We start from the raw sequence: 20,220 nt of genomic DNA on the forward strand, positions 1-20,220 counted from the left end.
GTGCATCACTTTCCACAAGCATTGCTACGTTCATACAGAGAATAATATTAACAAAGACTTTCATGTTTTTATAGTATACTACTGTGAGTTTTGCACATGAATTTATGGGTTAACACTGGTGACCACTATATGACAACTCTTTTCTTTCAACAAAATATTTATGCTGCTCCCCATCAAATTGAAACTGAAGTGTTCTGTTTAATAACATTAATTGCAAATTCAGACTTTATTATAATGTGAACTTGTGCTCTGAATGACTGCACCAAACACACAGCATTCTTCTCCTTCCATGGTTGTGGCATTTTGTTGTTAAAATAAATTCAGCCGTAGAAGAAATTCTATTGAAGATGAAAATTGGTCCACGAATCCAGAGAGAACTGCTACAAAAGAAAACACATTTACATCCAGAAAACATAGACACATACTTGGGGAACTCTTAAGATTGGATTATGACAAGCTTTAAGGTTTTACACAAGTATCTTCAGGTCACAAATGTTTGCAGCCATGGGTACTACGCCATCGTCCATCTCACTCAGTAACAGAAGGTTCAATGTTTTCAGACCTGCCAAAAATGATTAATTATGTTAATAGTTAATTATGAGAGACCAAATCACTATTCAACATTGTAATGTGATATATATGGCTTTACCAAAAAAAAAAAAATTGAAAACGAAAAGGTAAATTTTACCTTATTATCCTTCCTTTGGCTCCACAATATTAGTACACGGTTTTTGTGTTTGAGGCTCTCGGACAAGTGCCAGTAATTTCTCTAACTTCATGATTTCCAGTTCTCTAGGCTCATACTGTGGACCTTTTTTTGGTGGCTTCACTTTTTTACGGAGATTTGGGGACAGTTTCAGACTAGTTATACAACCCCTGAAAACAAAAAATAAAATACTGTTGAAACATCACATTTTTAGCCTGGTATTGATTTCTAAGGAGTTTGCATATGTCAATGCATTTAACAAATATAATTTCAGTTCTCATCAATTTCAGAGATAGCTGTTGCATCAAATTGCTAAAATCAGATTGAAAAAATTGAGAAAATCATGTATGTAATATGTTGAAAGCTGGTCACAAATTGTAGTTCAGTTTATGCCACTACTGATGGCAATGTTTCTTTACAACGTAAAAACAGATGTAAAAAAAAATAAAATAATATAAAAAAAAAATCACACAAAAAGTAATAGAAACTATGTTCTCAGGTTCATGATTCTTTCTTCCAGAATTAAAATGGGAAAATGGGCACTGATAAAAGGAAAAGAAGGGATGTAAAACAGCTCAAAAGCTGTGAGCAGCCTATTCTTAACACATATTGCATCTTGGAGTGCATTTTTTCGATAATAGGTTCTACTGACACATAAAAAAGCACTCCGTCTCCAGGCCACGAGTGGCCTACCGGGACCATTTGACCGCTGTGTCATCCTCAGTGGAGGATGCGGATAGGAGGGGCGTGGGGTCAGCACACTGCTCTCCCGGTCGTTATGATGGTATTCTTGACCGAAGCCGCTACTGTTTGGTCGAGTAGCTCCTCAATTGACATCACGAGGCTGAGTGCACCCTGAAAAATGGCAACAGCGTATGGCGGCCTGGATGGTCACCCACCCAAGTGTCAACCACACCCGACAACACTTAACATCGGCGATCTCATGGGAACCAGTGTATCCACTGCGGCAAGGCTGTTGCCTTAAGAACATAATATAGTCACTTAAATATTAATTGTGTATAGAGTGCTGACATATACAAGACATAATCTATGCCCATATTTTCTTCTTGTTCATATATTGGGGGCTATACAGGGTGTTACAAAAAGGTACGGCCAAACTTCCAGGAAACATTCCTCACACACAAAGAAAGAAAATATGTTATATGGACATGTGTCCGGAAACGCTTACTTTCCATGTTAGAGCTCATTTTATTACTTCTCTTCAAGTCACATAAATCATGGAATTGAAACACACAGCAAAAGAACGTACCAGCGTGACTTCAAACACTTTGGTACAGGAAATGTTCAAAATGTCCTCCGTTAGCGAGGATACGTGCATCCACCCTCCGTCGCATGGAATCCCTGATGCGCTGATGCAGCCCTGGAGAATGGCGTATTGAATCACAGCCGTCCACAATACGAGCATGAAGAGTCTCTACATTTGGTACTGGGGTTGCGTAGACAAGAGCTTTGAAATGCACCCATACATGAAAGTCAAGAGGGTTGAGGTCAGGAGAGCGTGGAGGCCACGGGATTGGTCCACCTCTACCAATCCATTGGTCACCGAATCTGTTGTTGAGAAGCATACAAACACTTCGACTGAAATGTGCAGGAGCTCAATCGTGCATGAATCACATGTTGTGTCGTACTTGTAAAGGCACATGTTCTAGCAGCACAGGTAGAGTATCCTGTATGAAATCATGATAACGTGCTCCATTGAGCCTAGGTGGAAGAACATGGGGCCCAATCAAGACATCACCAACAATGCCTGCCCAAACGTTCACAGAAAATCTGTGTTGATGACGTGATTGCACAATTGCGTGCGGATTCTCGTCAGCCCACACATGTTGATTGTGAAAATTTACAATTTGATCACGTTGCAATGAAGCCTCATCCGTAAAGAGAACATTTGCACTGAAATGAGGATTGACACATTGTTGCTTGAACCATTCGCAGAAGTGTACCCGTGGAGGCCAATCAGCTGCTGGTAGTGCCTGCGCACGCTGTACATGGTATGGAAACAACTGGTTCTCCCGTAGCACTCTCCATACAGTGACGTGGTCAACATTACCTTGTACAGCAGCAACTTCTCTGACACTGACATTAGGGTTATCGTCAACTGCACGAAGAATTGCCTCGTCCATTGCAGGTGTCCTCGTCGTTCTAGGTTTTCCCTAGTCGCGAGTCATAGGCTGGAATGTTCCTTGCTCCCTAAGATGCCGATCAATTGCTTCGAACGTCTTCCTGTCGGGACACCTTCATTCTGGAAATCTGTCTCGATACAAACGTACCGCACCACGGCTATTGCCCCGTGCTAATCCATACATCGAATGGGCATCTGCCAACTCTGCATTTGTAAACATTGCACTGACTGCAAAACCTTGTTCGTGGTGAACACTAACCTGTTGATGCTACTTACTGATGTGCTTGATACTAGTACTGTAGAGCAATGAGTCGCATGTCAACACAAGCACCGAAGTCAACATTACCTTCCTCCAATTGGGCCAACTGGCAGTGAATCGAGGAAGCACAGTACATACTGACGAAACTAAAATGAGCTCTAACATGGAAATTAAGCGTTTCCGGACACATGTCCACATAACATCTTTTCTTTATTTGTGTGTGAGGAATGTTTCCTGAAAGTTTGGCTGTACCTTTTTGTAACACTCTGTATAATTGGGATGTTTCTGTCCAGACACAGTATGGTCCTTCCCTAGTCATGCCTCAGGTTAAGCTAATAAATTACTTTATCCATAAACAAATGGATCTAAAATTAAAGAGTAAAGTATTTTTTCATCAGTTCTCTGTTACATTTTCTTTGCTGTTCACACATTCTATGTGCTTTCTGTTTTCTTTATTACACTTCTTTATTCACATAGCATGTTCTGAACAAAGCATTATGAAGTAGACCTTTCAGGGATAGGGAACAAGTCAAGAAGAACATTAAAAAACAAATAATTACTAAACAATGGAAAAACCAGGATGGAATAACAACAATATTATGAAAAGGATAGGTTGCTGTCACTATATAGAGGAGATGTTGAGTCACAGACAGGTAGACAGGTAGAGAGAGAGTGTGTGAGAGAGAGAGAGGGGGGGGGGGGCTGCTATATGTGTGAGCTTTTGGCCAAATTGCCTTCTTCTAACATAGTAAATACACACATTACATTCATGGAAGTGCAACTCCCACATGCATGACCACTGTCTCTGGACACTGAGACTGGACTACAAGCAACTGCACCTGATGGGAGAAGCAGTCTGGGTGGTGGGGGGTAAGGGGGTGGGGAGTGGCAGGGATAGCAGGGTCGTGGTGGAGAAGGGTTTAGTGCTGCTTGTGGGAGCTCAAGTAGCATTTTATCATCCACCACCGTTAGCCTGCTATTCCTCCCCCTCCCAGACCCGGCCTCCTCTTCACCTCCACCACTCAGACTGCTTCTCCCATCAGGTGCAGTTGCTCACAGTCTGCTCTCAGTGGCCAGAGACAGTGGTCATGTGTGTGTGAGTTGTGCTGTGTCAATGTGTTTGTGTTTTCTATATTAGAAGGCCTTTTGGCCAAAATTTCAGATGTATGGCAGACTTTTTCTGTGCCGGTCTGTGACTCAGCATCTCCACAAATAATTATTTTAAGCTTATGTCTGTATATTCAACAAAACAACTAACAACTGTTAATTTTAGTGTGCACTGGCTGTTGATAAAGGCAAATAACTGAATGAATAAAAATAAATACTACATAGTGGGAACACTGAGTGGTAAATAGGCATATAAAAAAGAAGTTGAAATGATAGCTCAGTTATGGGCTTGTATTCTCCTTGAGAACAAACAGACACACATACTTAGCTACAGTGCACCAACACAGTTTCCTGTCATAGTAAAGCATTAAATATGCTTGTTGTTTTGTCTCAGAAGTGAAGAGTATAGCAGGATACTGATTTGAACACCTGGTCAAAGACAAACTTGCTAGCACCCAAAAACACTTCGGGTTTAGCTAGAGTGGATATTCAAAAGCAGAGACGAAGTGTTGACATTTAGTAAACACCATTGCATTAAATATCTGAACACAACAATGACTCGTCACTTACAATGCATATATGAACTCTGTGAGGGATCAACACTTTTTAATGCCTTACGTAATGAATTACAGGTCAATAGCACAAATGGTTCTGTGGTACTACATATCAACCCATGCTGAAACACCCATACTAGTTTGTGGTGTAGCCTCCACAGGCGGCAATGCAGGTGCTGACACTGTCAACTTATCGATTGTACAGACGGTGAATATTGTCCTGGGATATATTGTGCCAAGCCTGCTCAACATGTTCATGTAGTTTTGTAAGAGTTGTTGGTCGACAAATTGTATGAATCACTTCTTGCCTCATGATATCACACACATGCTCGATTGGAGACATTCTGCAATTGCACTGGCCAGGGCAGCTGCTCCACGTCTTGCAGAGCACATTGAGTTTCAAAGGCAGTGTGTGGGCAAGCATTACTCTTTTGGAACAAAATATCACCTTCCTGTTACAAGAACAGCGAAAGGACAGATCTAACAACATTCTGCACACATCAACTGCTGGTTAGCATCCTTCCAGAAACACCAAAGGTGAATGAGAGTTGTAGCTTGTTGCACCCCAGACCATAGCACCTGGGGTGGGGCCAGTTTGTCTTGGACAACATATCTACACTGTACATGCTAATGACCATCAATTGCATGTAAGAAAAATCTTCTTTCATCGCTGATGACCATGGCATGCTATTCCATCTTCCAAGTGATCCTCTGATGCCACCAGTCGAGCCATGTATGTCGACGCTGAGGCATGAGTGGAAGATGGGCTAGAGATATGCATGCTCATAGTCCCACTGCTCATAGCTGGTTTTCAACAGGTCATGTTGACACATCTAAGCACAAATCCCTCTTACGTGTGCTGTGGTAGCCGTAAGATTCTCCACTGCTGCCCTTACAATACAACAGTCCTGGCGGGTGTCTACGAGAGTGTTCATGTGACTACTGATACCTACATCATTGCACAAATGACGCAGTATGTCCAACTTGTGTGGCAATTCTCTGAAACAGCTATCCTACCATTCAGAAGGCCACAATTTAACTGCTTTCAAAGTCACTCAGCCAGCTGTAGGAAGCATGAATGCATTTCCATGGCATGGTTGTCCACTTACTTCACACATTTGCATCACATTGAGCTTTCTTGCTCTGAGCATTCCCTATTACAGGGTAGACAGATGGCACTGTGGTAGCTATGCCACTATGCTTCTGTTGGTGGACATGGATGAAAACATTATCATTACATCTACTATCTCCCCAGGAGGCATATCCTGTCATTGGATCAAAATCGACATCATATTTCCAGATGAACTATTTTTTTTACAGCAGTGTATTTGCTTTTGACTAAGTTTCTCATCCCTTCTTATTGTTTTATAAACAAGAAATAATTATCGGACTTCTTAAAATCTCTGTCATCACTTTCACATCAGTCCTTCACATCCAGTAAAATACTGATTCTTAATATCAGTATTCCTCTATGTGCATATCATAAATATTTCTTCTTGGTATACAATAATGGAAAAACTGGTAGAAGCTGACCTTGGGGAAGATCAGTTTGGATTCCGTAGAAATGTTGGAACACGTGAGGCAGTACTGACCCTATGACTTATCTTAGAAGAAAGATTAAGGATAGGCAAAGCTACGTTTCTAGCATTTGTAGACTTAGAGAAAGCTTTTGGCAATTTTGACTGGAATACTCTCTTTCAAATTCTGCAGGTGGCAGGGGTAAAATACAGGGAGCGAAAGGCTATTTACAATTTGTACAGAAAGCAGATAGCAGTTATCAGAGTCGAGGGACATGAAAGGGAAGCAGAGGTTGGGAAGGGAGTGAGACAGGGTTGTAGTCTCTCCCCGATGCTATTCAATCTGTATATTGAGCAAGCAGTAAAGGAAATGAAAGAAAAGTTCGGAGTTGGTATTAAAATCCATGGAGAAGAAATAAATACTTTGAGGTTCGCCGATGACATTGTAATTCTGTCAGAGGCAGCAAAGGACTTGGAAGAGCAGTTGAACGGAATGGACAGTGTCTTGAAAGGAGGGTATAAGATGAACATCAACAAAAGCAAAACGAGGATAATGGAATGTAGTCGAATTAAGTTGGGTGATGCTGCGAGAATTAGATTAGGAAATGAGAGACTTAAAGTAGTAAAGGAGTTTTGCTATTTTGGGAGCAAAATAACTGATGATGGTCGAAGTAGAGAGGATATAAAATGTAGACTGGCAATGGCAAGGAAAGCCTTTCTGAAGAAGAGAAATTTGTCAACATCGAGTATTGATTCAAGTGTCAGGAAGTCGTTTCTGAAAGTATTTGTATGGAGTGTAGCCATGTATGGAAGTGAAACATGGACGATAAATAGTTAAGACAAGAAGAGAATAGAAGCTTTCGAAATGTGGTGCTACAGAAGAATGCTGAAGATTAGATGGGTAGATCACATAACTAATGAGGAGGTATTGAATAGAATTGGGGAGAAGAGGAGTTTGTTGCGCAACTTGACTAGAAGAAGGGACCAGTTGGTAGGACATGTTCTGAGGCATCAAGGGATCACCAATTTAGTACTGGAGGGCAGCATGGAGGGTAAAAATCGTAGAGGGAGACCAAGAGTTGAATGCACTAAGCAGATTCAGAAGGATGTAGGCTGCAGTAGGTACTGGGAGATAAAGAGGCTTGCACAGTATAGAGTAGCATGGAGAGCTGCATCAAACCAGTCTCAGGACTGAAGACCACAACAACAACATACAATAATCAGCCAGAACATTATGACCACTTACCTACTATTGATATAAAGCCATCCAGGCAATAGCAGGATCACCTGGCGAGGATCGAGTGCTAGTCAGACACACACACAAACACACACACACACACACACACACACACACACACACACACAGTGCATGTAGTATCAGTGAGAGTGCTATCCCATGTGTAGAATGGGGAAGGCACACAATCTATCTGAGTTTGACTGAGATGGCCTGGAGGCTCAGCATGAGCATTTTGGAAACTGCATGACTTGCTGGGTGTTCAAGTAGTGCTGTGGTGAATGTCCTCAACATGTGGTAAAATCAAGGTGAAGCCATGTCCAGATGTTGTGGAATTGGGCAGCCAACCCTCATTACAGACGTCGGACGTTGAACACTGTGCAGACTGGTAAAAAAGGACAGGCAGTGAACTGTGATAGGACTAACATCAGACTTTAATGGTGGGCAGAATACAGGTGTGTCTGAATGCACAGTGCACTGAACACTTGTAACGATGGGCCTCCACATCCGATGACCCGTGCATGTGGCAATATTAACATCACAACATTGGCAACTATAACTGCAATTGGCAAATGATCATTGGCACCAGACATTGACACGGTGGCAGAGCGTTACATGGTTTGATGAATCCTGATACCCTCATCATCATGCCGATGGGAGAGCACAAATCCACCATCTTCCAGGGGAAATGCTCCTTGATACCCGTACTGTGGGAAAGAGACAAGCGGGTTGTGGCTCTGGGCTCTGTTATGTTCTGGGGCCCTGGACGTGCGGAATATTTGTGTATAAGGAAGTGGCATCAATGGTTACAAGGATGGTTTCTGGGGGTAACAGACTGGGTAAGGATTCCAGGCGTTCGAGAAAGTGGTTGGTGTCTTTGATGAAGGATGGGAGACTGCATGTAATGGGTTGAAGGTGTTGCTTCATCAGGAAAGAGGGAAGGAGAGGGAAAGATGAAAGGATGTGGGTTTTAAGGGAGAGGGTAAGCAGTCATTCCAATCCCGGGAGCGGAAAGAGTTACCTTAGGGGGAAAAAAGGACAGGTATACACTCGCGCACACACACACACACACACACACACACACACACACACACACACACACACACACACACACATATATACAGCCATATATATGTATATAAAAAAAAACAAAGATGAGGTGACTTACCGAACGAAAGCGCTGGCAGGTCGATAGACAACAACCGTTTGTTGTGAAAGCTTGAATTTTGTGTGTATGTTTGTGTTTGTTTGTGTGTCTATCGACCTGCCAGCACTTTCATTTGGTAAGTCACATCATCTTTGTTTTTAGATATATATCTATATATATATATATATACAATAGAGAGAAACATTCCAAGTGGGAAAAATATTATTATAAGTTTCTGGAAGGTGAAGTATTATATATATATATATATATATATATATACATAATGGAAGGAAACTTTAAAGCTTTAAATATGTCTGCTTGTGTCTGTATGTGTGGATGGATATGTGCGTGTGTGCGAGTGTATACCTGTCCTTTTTTCCCCCTAAGGTAAGTCTTTCCGCTCCCGGGATTGGAATGACTCCTTACCCTCTCCCTTAAAACCCACTTCCTTTCGTCTTCCCCTCTCCTTCCCTCTTTCCTGATGAGGCAACAGTTTGTTGCGAAAGCTTGAATTTTGTGTGTATGTTTGTGTTTGTTTGTGTGTCTACCGACCTGCCAGCACTTTTGTTCGGTAAGTCACCTCATCTTTGTTTTTATATATATATATATATATATATATATATATATATATATATATATATATATATATATATATATATATTAAAAAATTGCTTTTGAAAAAGTGAATGTGGAATTAAGAATCATTGACAAAAATGTAAATTGTCAAATTTTGACTTTAAAAACTAATGTTGACACCAAACTGGCGCTTGTTGAAAGCAATTTTGTTGAACAGGTGAAAACAGTAGACAGAAAATTCACAGAAAATGTAAAATTAAGCAACAACAGAATGAGCATTCTTTAAAGTAATGTTTCGGTTTTGTGTAAAAAGTTGAGGAATTGTCTAATGATGTAGTTGGTAGAAATCTTGTTAACAATATTGGTACCCGTTTTGCAACATTCTAGTGAGAAACTTTTCAGGTGGCGGTAGTGTACATTCTGTAGATTTTCTGCGGCATTGTAAAGATAATTTTGTGTCTAATATGACTGATACTATTAAAATCAAGTTTGTTAAGAAGTTTATGGAAGGTGAAGTATTATATTTATAAATGATCTCCCTCTCTCTACGGAATATTGTAGATTCACCATTTTCGCGGATGACACTACACTACCTATTGATAATTCAGTAGATAAACTTGAGGTAACTGCAAATAAGGTTCTAAATGAAACGGTGAACTGGTTCAACATTAAGGGTCTTTCTTTAAATTACTGTAAAACAAACTACATTCAGTTCCACAAAACACCCAAAGATGAGGAAATAGTAGTACAAATAGGTGAGCAGACAATAACCAGGGTAGATTCCTCAAAATACCTAGGCTTGCATATTGATAGCAAACTGAATTGGTCAAACCACATCGTGGATCTATGCAAAAGACTAAGTTCAGCAACATACGCATTACGCATTGTTTCTTCTTATGGAAATATGGAAACCATGAAGTCAGCGTATTATAGTTACTTTCATGCAATTATGGAATTTAGAATTATATTTTGGGAAAATGAGTCACTGGCTAAAAAAGTACTGTGTGTACAAAAAAGAGCCATAAGGATCATGTGTGGAGTCCATCCTAGAGCCACATGCAGGAATGTTTTTAAGAAGCTTGAAATACTTACATCCACGGCGCAATATATATTCTCGTTGGTGTGCTTCATAAGGAAAGAAAAATCCATCTTTAAGCTGAATAGTGCATATCACAGTCACAATACTAGAAGGAAACATGTTATCCACTATGAACAGCCAAATCTAAGTATAGTGCCGAAAGGAGTCCATTTCAGTGGCTGTAAGATTTTTAATGCCCTCCCTTCAAGAATTAAGTGTTTGGTAGATGATGATCTCTTGTTTAAAAAAACCTTAAGGCAGTTCCTATTGCAAGGATCATTTTATACAATAGAGGAGTTCCTGAACTACAGTGTTTAACATATATTGCAGATGTATGCCCAAATTTGTATTTGTAATATGGAATATTTTATTGTAAACATATATTTTGCAATATTTATTGCTCTGCAACACTTATTATTTTGTAATCTTTATCTATCTCTAAAATGTATCTTTTGTAGTGGGATCTAAGTTACTGTTTACTGTTTTTTGTTTTGTAATCTCTATCTATCTCTAAAATGTATTTTTTGTAGTGGGACCTAAGTTACTGTTTACTATTTTTGTTTTGTTTTATGTATTACCATAAATTCTGGCCAAAAGCTTGTAAAATTGACACGTTCCATATCCTGTGATAGTGTCACAACATGGATCACCGGAACAAGAGATAAATAAATAAATAAATAAATAAGCTGGGCAAATCAGTATACTAATGATAACACAAGCTATGTATATTTTGATAAATGATTTTTAGATAAATTTTGGTCAGAGACTGAGCAAGCTAGAATAAATAGTGATTTTCCCAATGTACTGAATAACAAAGAAGGGCATATTAGCATGAAACAGTTTTGCAAAAATCAGCTTAAAAAATTAGCGCATTTGAGGAAACCTTTTGATGAACTCACCCAGATTGATGGTTTAAAAAGGAGGTTACTGGCTGATGTACAGTGGACATAGTATATGGGCCAGATGACACAGCAGATCAGTTTTTGACATATGTGCATAAATTAGGTAGAGTTTTGGAAAAAAACAAGGAAATACTGCTACAACAGACACACAAATTTTGAAGGAGGTAGTAATCAAAATTGGCACAGTAATAATCACAACAGGAGAGAACATTGTAACCACAATGATAACAATTATCATCAGAAGGAACATAACAGAGTAGATGGTAACAATTTTCATTATGGAGAGCAACATGGTAATAGTTGGAACAGAAATTGGAATAGAAACCCAAGAAAGGAGGATGGGATATTAATTCAGGAAACAAATATCTAGCCTGGGTCCCATTGTCAATCCGCAATTTAGGGGCTCATGAAACAAATAACAGATTGACCAGAAATTACACAAATACTGACACACAAGAAAAACACTCTAGTGTAGCAATCAGTAGTTACTTTAAAGATGTGTACTATTCTGTTAATATGATATCTGTTGAGAAAGAAGTTTGTTCACCAAATAACAGATGGATCAGAAATTACACAAGTACCGACACACAAGAAAAACACTCTAGTGTAGCAATCAGTAGTTACTTTAAAGATGTGTACTATTCTGTTAATACGATATCTGTTGAGAAAGAAGTTTGTTCACCAGGTACGGCAAAATATACAAATAAGGTAAGTGAGCTCGCAGAAATTGAAAAGGAGGATACAGAAGAAATCAATTTATCAGAATTCTGTCACTCGGTAGAGACTTTTCATTTGTCAGATACTGAAGTGACTGATTTTTGTGATGATTTTGGAATTCAGAAACTAATACCAGAACCAGGTAAGAAAAATACGGATACTGTATTAATGAACAGCAAAACTGAGAACTTAAACAATAATGAAACAGCGAATGATGATTAGTAATTTATGTGATGATACTGATGATGTTCATTGTTTTTTTTAATACAATAAATTGAAGGTAAGTGGTGATGAGAATAGTAATGAGGAAGAAAAGTATTTTGTTTGCTTTAAAGAAGAATTGGAGGTATTAGGTATTAGTAAGGAAATGTATAATAGTGGCTATAATGCTGTAGAGATATCCAAAGAGACTTTTAAAGGATTGAGGGACATTAATCACAGTATCACAGCAAACAAAATTCTTGATTTAATTACTAATAAGAAGGCAAGTATAGATGACCAACCTAATTTATTTACCAGCTATGACAGTGACAGTAAGCTACTTAATGTTATGAATGAGAATGAATCATTGTTATATAATATGTGTTTAAAAAATGATGCTATGCTATTACAATCATGATAAAAAACCTGTGTTTAACTTTGTATCCAGAGTGGTGGCAAAAATTAAACATGTGGTTGTAAAACAACTTAAAGACAAGTACCACAGTGTTGATCTAAATGAAACAGGTAAGTACTTATGGATTGATGAAATTCTCAGTGACAGTGATAATGATGTCAGTGTTAATTTAATGAAAGTGTGTCAAGGCAATGAAAATGGTAATAATAATAATAATTTTAGAGGCTTTAGTTTTGTAGAGATAGAAGATGACCTGTCATATGAGGATGTCAAGACTGATAAATGTACTGAAGTTTGTTGTCCGTTCATTAAGGTCAGAATAGGATCATGGGAAGGCAGGTGTTTTGACACAGGCAGCCAAATTTCAGGAGTGTCTGACTCATTAAGTAAAAAAATTAAAACATGATGAAGACTATGTAGAATTACCTGTAATTGGGGTGTAGATTAAAGGTGAAACTGGGAAACATAGTAAAGTCAGGCTTTAGTTACTTTTGCAATTGATGTTTAATAATTCAAGATCTCTGTGAAGATCTTATCCTTGGCATGACATGGATAGTTAGTGTCAATGCAGGTTTTGATTGGGGAGGATAGAAGCTGATAATCAATGCACCTGATGGAGATTGTATTTGTACTGATTTTATAAAGTCAACTATATCTTATGAGGAGGATAAAATAAATAGCATCAATGTTTAAAAGACAGTGGATTTCTAGTTAAAGATATTCCAGGATTAGACACAGACGAAGCTGGATTTAAAGAACTTGTAGACACTAGATTTCAAAAGGAAAAGGGTTAACTGATAATCAGAAATGGGCATTGGAATCTTTGTTATGGGGGTATAGTGATGTGTTTAGTAGTGTTCCAGAGGTAGAGTGAGAGGATATCAGTGTACATTGCAGCTAAAACCACATCAATCATTTTTTATAAAACCATATTGTGTACCTATAGCTAAGAGAGCTGCACTTGAGAAGAGTTGCATAAGATGGAAGTGTGTGATATCAAGAGAGGTGTTAGCTCATAGAACAACCCATCAGTCATTGTTTCCAAAAGAGATGGTGGAGTGAGATTGTTTCTCTATTCTAGGTATTTGGAGAAGTATTTGTGCAGAGAAACAGATCACCCTGAAAACACTGATGAACTTTTACATAAATATAAAAACATTCAGATTATGTCTAGTTGGGATTTAACTTCTGGATTTCGTGAGATACCTTTAGTTCCAGAATCACATAAATATACTGTCTTTCATTACAGTGGTAGATATTACCAATACTGTGTAGTACCTTTTGGTTTGAACTCATCTGCAGCTGAGTTCATAAGAACATTAGAATATGTACTTGGCCAGGATATGATAGTGTTATACTTGGATTAAAAAGAGTGTAAGACAAGGATATACTTTTTCGCCCTGTTGTTCAATGTATACACCAAAGAACCAGTAATGGAAATAAAAGAAAGGTTCAGGAGTGGAATTTTGCTAACTGAACCAAGTTGGGAAGAGCATTTGGAATTGTTGAAGCAGGTAGGTGAAAAATTTAGGCAAGAAGGTATGAGTCTGAAACTCGAAAAATGTAAATTTGCTGTCCCTGAACTAAAAGTATTAGGTCATGTAATTACTGGGGAAGAAATCTTGGTAGATCATGATAAAATTAAAGCAATCTAGGATTTTCCAGCACCACGTAGTAGCAAGCAATTGAAGTCTTCTATGGTTTATGTTAATTTTATCAAAAATTTGTGAGTGGACAAAGTTTGCATACATTGTCTTATTTTAGATTTTTGGTTGACCTGAGTTCAGTTAACTGGAGTTGTATTGTACTGTCTAAAATAGGCACTGTCCAGTTTTACAAATTACATGTGCTCTCTTCTGGAAAGTGCTCTGGATTAACTGCCAGTAAGAGAAAAAATTTTTGAGCTGCAGCCATACAACCTGTAAGACTCACCAGCAACTAATACTAAAGCCTTCATTGTATGCACAAAATGTAATGTTACATAGAATGAAGGTATGTTTGTTATGAAGGATACTTATGTGACACAGCTGCTATGGACACAGTGAATTTCACAACGTAAAATATTCCACAGAAACTTCAAAACTGAAAAGCACCTGAAAATGAAAATATTAGAAAGGCACATGAGAATGGAAATATTAACATCAAATTTCTAAAAATGTAAATAAAAAGAAAATATAGGAAAATTAAAAAGAACTTTGGACAAAAGAGAAGCAGCTGCGTGAATACCAAGGGCTACGATGGCAAGCTGGTACAAAGAAGGGAAAGCTGAAAGGTGGAAGGAACTGAATGAAGAGCTGTAAAAGGGAAATGAACTTGATGACAGTATTGTAGAAAGCTAAGAAGAAGTAAATGCAGATGAGATGGGAGATGTGATACTGCGAGATGAACCTAATAGAGCACTGAAATGCCTAAGTCGAAACAAGATCCCTGGAGTAGACAATAGTCGCCCAGAATTACTGAGATCCTTGGGAAAACCAGCCATGATAAAACTATTTCATACGGTATGCTGAGTATATGAGACAGTCAAAACATCTTCAGATATAAAGAAGAATGCAGTAATTTCTATTCCAAAGAAGCCAGGTGCTGACAGATATGAGAATTACTGAACTATCAGTTTACTAAGTCATGGCTGCAAAATACTGACATAAATTATTTACGGGAGAACAGATGTACTGGTAGAGGTCGTCCTTGGAGAGGATCAGTTTTGGTTTCAGAGAAATTTTGGAACATGTAAGGCAATACAGACTCTATGTCTTGTTGATGATGTTGATGAGTCCCATACTTCTTTACAGAGCGTAGGGGAGCGACGCGGGAGACCCGCGCTGCCTGTCTTATCTTAGAAGAAAGGCAAATCCACTTTTATAGTATTTGTAGATTTAGAGAAAGCTTCTGGCAGTGTTGACTGGAATGAGCTCGAAAATTCTGAATGAAGCCATGATATAGTACAGGGAAAGAAAGGTCATCCAAAATTCGTCCAGAAAACAGACTGCAATTATAAGAGCAAACAGTGAAGGACTGTAAGGAGAAATTTGGATAAGGAATCAAAGTTTATGGAGCAGAAATACAAACCTTTGAGTTTGCAGATGGGATTGGACAGTACATGACTAGTTGTTGTTGTTGTTGTTGTGGTCTTCAGTCCTGAGACTGGTTTGATGCAGCTCTCCATGCGACTCTATCCTGTGCAAGCTTTTCATCTCCCAGTACCTACTGCAACCTACATCCTTCTGAATCTGCTTAGTGTATTCATCTCTTGGTCTCCCTTTACGATTTTTACCCTCCACACTGCCCTCCAATACTAAATTGGTGATCCCTTGATGCCTCAAAACATGTCCTACCAACCGATCCCTTCTTCTGGTCAAGTTGTGCCACAAACTTCTCTTCTCCTCAATCCTATTCAATACTTCCTCATTAGTTATGTGATCTACCCATCTAATCTTCAGCATTCTTCTGTAGCACCACATTTCGATAGCTTCTATTCTCTTCTTGTCCAAACTATTTATCGTCCATGCTTCCCTTCCATACATGGCTACACTCCATACAAATACTTTCAGAAATGACTTCCTGACACTTAAATCTATACTCGATGTTAACAAATTTCTCTTCTTCAGAAAGGCTTTCCTTGCCATTGCCAGTCTACATTTTATATCCTCTCTACTTCGACCATCATCAGTTATTTTGCTCCCCAAATAGCAAAACTCCTTTACTGCTTTAAGTGTCTCATTTCCTAATCTAATTCCCTCAGCATCACCTGACTTAATTAGACTACATTCCATTATCCTTGTTTTGCTTTTGTTGATGTTCATCTTATATCCTCCTTTCAAGACACTGTCCATTCCATTCAACTGCTCTTCCAAGTCCTTTGCTGTCTCTGACAGAATTACAATGTCATCGGCGAACCTCAACGTTTTTATTTCTTCTCCATGAATTTTAATACCTACTCCGAATTTTTCTTTTGTTTCCTTTACTGCTTGCTCAATATACAGATTGAACAACATCGGGGAAAGGCTACAACCCTGTCTTACTCCCTTCCCAACCACTGCTTCCCTTTCATGTCCCTCGACTCTTATAACTGCCATCTGGTTTCTGTACAAATTGTAAATAGCCTTTCGCTCCCTGTATTTTACCCCTGCCACCTTTAGAATTTGAAAGAGAGTATTCCAGTCAACATTGTCAAAAGCTTTCTCTAAGTCCACAAATGCTAGAAACATAGGTTTGCCTTTCCTTAATCTTTCTTCTAAGATAAGTCGTAAGGTCAGTACTGCCTCACGTGTTCCAGTGTTTCTACGGAATCCAAACTGATCTTCCCCGAGGTTGGCTTCTACTAGTTTTTCCATTCGTCTGTAAGGAATTCGTGTTAGTATTTTGCAGCTGTGACTTATTAAACTGATAGTTCGGTAATTTTCACATCTGTCAACACCTGCTTTCTTTGGGATTGGAATTATTATATTCTTCTTGAAGTCTGACTAGTTAGAGCAGCTGAATGGAGTGAATAGAGTCTTGAAACAAGTTTGTAAGATTAATATTAACAAAAGTAGAACCAACATAATGGAATGCGGTCACATTGTATAAGATGATACCGAGAGAATTTGATTGAGAAAATAGACAGTAAAAGTGGTATATGAACTTTGCTATTTGGGCAGCAAAATAACTGCTGGTGGCCAAAGTAGAGAAGATATATAATGCATACTTGCAATACCAAGAAAAATATTTATGAAAACATAAATTGTTAACATTTAATTTAAATGTAATTGATAGGAAGTCTTTTAGAGGGAATTTGTGTAGCATGTAGGGTTGTACAGAATGAAACATGGATGATAAACAGTTCAGACAAGAAGAGAACAGAAGCTTTTGAAATGTGTTGTTACAGGTTACAGAAGAATGCTGACGATTAGGAGATAGATTTAGTAACTAATGAGGAGGTATATAGCACAATCTGAGTAAAAGAAGAGATGAGTTGATAAGACATAGCCTGAGGCATCAAGGGCTAATCAGTTTGGTAATGGAAGGGAGTAGGGGAGAGGAATTGTAGATGGGGGCCAAGGGTTGAATAAAGTAAGTAGGGTCAACTACATACAGGTTGTAGTAGTCATGAAGAGATGAAAAGGCCTGCACAGAACAGACTAGCATGGAAAGCTAAATCATGCTCACAGCAAAAAAAACAGCTCTGGTGAAAAACTCAAGTACAATAGCTGAGCAACAATAATAAGCACCTTTTTTATGTATCTACCCATACTTTGACTCTTTATTTGTATGTTGAGTGATTGATTTTCATCATTTGACATTTTATTCTTTGTTTGCATTTAACAGATAGAAATATTACATCAGTGGGTATACCTTGCATTCTGTAGAAGTGAAGCATGCAGTGGTAACCACGAACCTACTATGCTGTCATAGTAGGAGGAGAGGTGATACGCCTATGTGGTGCGTCCCAGGTGGCGGACAGGGAAGTCCTCACCGGTTTACTGGCAGACTTGAGTGAAATAAAATAGCACTCGCAGACCAAACACACCCTCTGCTGTTAACAACCGTAGTTGTAAATCGGAGCTTGCTCCAACTAAGGTTGACAACCTTCGAAAGTCAAAAATGGAAAGGTCTTTTAGGAAAAAAATTCCACCGTCCTGCTCAAAAAGGCAAGAAAAGGCTACATCGGATTCGGTGGGTAGTCAACTAGAAGACAGCAATGAATCAGAGTGTTTGCAACCATCAAAATGCACACTAAAACACAAAAAGAAGGTTAAACATAAGCAAATAAATTACATAGCAACACACAACATAAACTCACTACTTCAGACCGGAAAACTCAAGGAGCTCACAGATGAACTAAATAAACAAAAAATTTTAATAACAGGGATCCAAGAAATGAGAAACACCACAGAAGACCCATTCGAACCACAAGGATACAGAATTTATAATGGGAAACCAGGACCGAGGGCAATGAAACAATGTCCCCAGTTTGGAACAGGGTTTTTAGTAAACATAAAAATAATAGATTCAGTAACGGATTTCCAAGCAGTATCACCAAGAATTGTGACTCTAAGCTTTAAAACAATGAATAAAACCTATACAATAATAAATGATCATGCCCCAACAAATGAAAAAAATTGTCTAACAAAAACAAAGGAAGAGGTAGATAAATTTTGGGACCTTCTAGAACAAACTGTGAACAGAGTTAATAAAAAGAATGTAAAAATCTTATTGGTAGATTTCAATGCTCAGTTGGGAAAAGAAAGGAAATATAAAGATATAATTGGAAAATGGAGTCCACATAAATTTACGAACAAAAACGGTCAAAAACTTGTAGAACTCTGCAGAGAACACAACCTTATATCTAAATCAACATACTTTAAGAGGAAGCCAAGTAAACTTAAAACATGGAAACATCCAAACTGGAGGAAGGGGGAGTGGCAGCTAGACCATGTCTGTATGGACAAAATTTTTCATAAGGAGATCCACAATGTTAAAGTACTGAGAGTAGTAGACACAGGCTCAGACCATTATATAGTTAAAATTAAAATCAAATTCACTCTTTTAAAGAAGAGGACTGTAAAAACTAATAAAATTAAAAGGTTTGACCCACATCAGTTAATTAAAAATAATAAATACCATCAAATTAACACATGATCTAGAACAACTAGTGCCTAATCTTAAAAAAGAAGCAGAGAATCCAACTCTCTTGAACTCACTAAGGAAACATGCATGGTGGACATCAGAATGTGACAAATTCCATGAAGATAGACACCAAGCATGGTTAAAGTTTGAAACACATAAAACTGAAGAAAATGCCATCAACCTAAAAAATGAAAGAAAAAAATTCACACAAAATATTAGAAGAATCAAGAGAAGATTCCATAAAGATATTATAAAGTCTATAGAAGGTAATTATCATAAAACCAACTCCAGGAACTACTATAAAATCTTTGGGAAACAACTACAACAATATGAGGCCCCTACACTAATACTGAAAGATGAAGATGGAAGAATGACACACAGTAACAAGGAAAATGCAGAAATCATGGCAAAAGCATTTAACAAACTTCTGAATTGCGAGGAACCCAAAGAACCCTTACAAATCAACATAAATACCCCAATAAAAACCAAACCTAACAAACTAGACCTCCAACTTTCCAAGAAGTAGAAAAAATTCTTAAAGAATAAAAAATTATAAGGCATGTGGAGAAGATCAGGTTTTTGTTGAAATGTGGAAATATGCAAGTGACACAGTCAAGACCTCCTTACACATGGCTCTAACAAAAATTTGGCTAACAGAATGATTCCCCGAACATTGGACCACAGCTATCATTCCACCCACCCACTACACAAAAAGGGACATAAGAGCAACCCAGACAACTACAGAGGAATCTCTCTCCTAGATTGCACATACAAAATTCCATCCAAGATCCTATATGAAAGAATCAAGGAGCAATTAGAACAGGAGTTAGGGGAATATCAGGGAGGTTTCAGACCATGGAGAAGCTGTGCAGAGCAGATAATTAGTTTAAAATTGATTATGGCATACTACAAGAAATGGAACAAACCTATGGCAATAACATTTGTAGATTTTAAGAAGGCATATGACTGTCTCCACAGACCTTCAGTATTAAAAATTTTAAGAAATCTAGGACTCCATCCAAAACTAATTAAATAATACAACTCACTCTAACCAA

General features: G+C 38.2%; 1 protein-coding gene across 1 annotated transcript in view; it reads right to left on the reverse strand.

Annotated features, from left to right (window-relative positions):
- Positions 1 to 290: 290 nt before the first annotated feature.
- The window catches only part of LOC124616296 (dynein intermediate chain 2, ciliary), a 193,903-nt gene continuing 173,973 nt past the window's right edge, over positions 291 to 20,220 (reverse strand). Inside the window, exons 10-11 of the mRNA XM_047144599.1 lie at positions 689 to 876; positions 291 to 562 (exon numbers count right to left, since the gene is read on the reverse strand). Of these exons, the coding sequence (XP_047000555.1) occupies positions 693 to 876 (184 nt within the window). The 3' untranslated portion in view covers positions 291 to 562; positions 689 to 692. The remainder of the gene's footprint in view (positions 563 to 688; positions 877 to 20,220) is intronic.

This window comes from Schistocerca americana, chromosome 5, assembly GCF_021461395.2.
Source record: "Schistocerca americana isolate TAMUIC-IGC-003095 chromosome 5, iqSchAmer2.1, whole genome shotgun sequence".
NCBI lineage: Eukaryota > Metazoa > Arthropoda > Insecta > Orthoptera > Acrididae > Schistocerca > Schistocerca americana.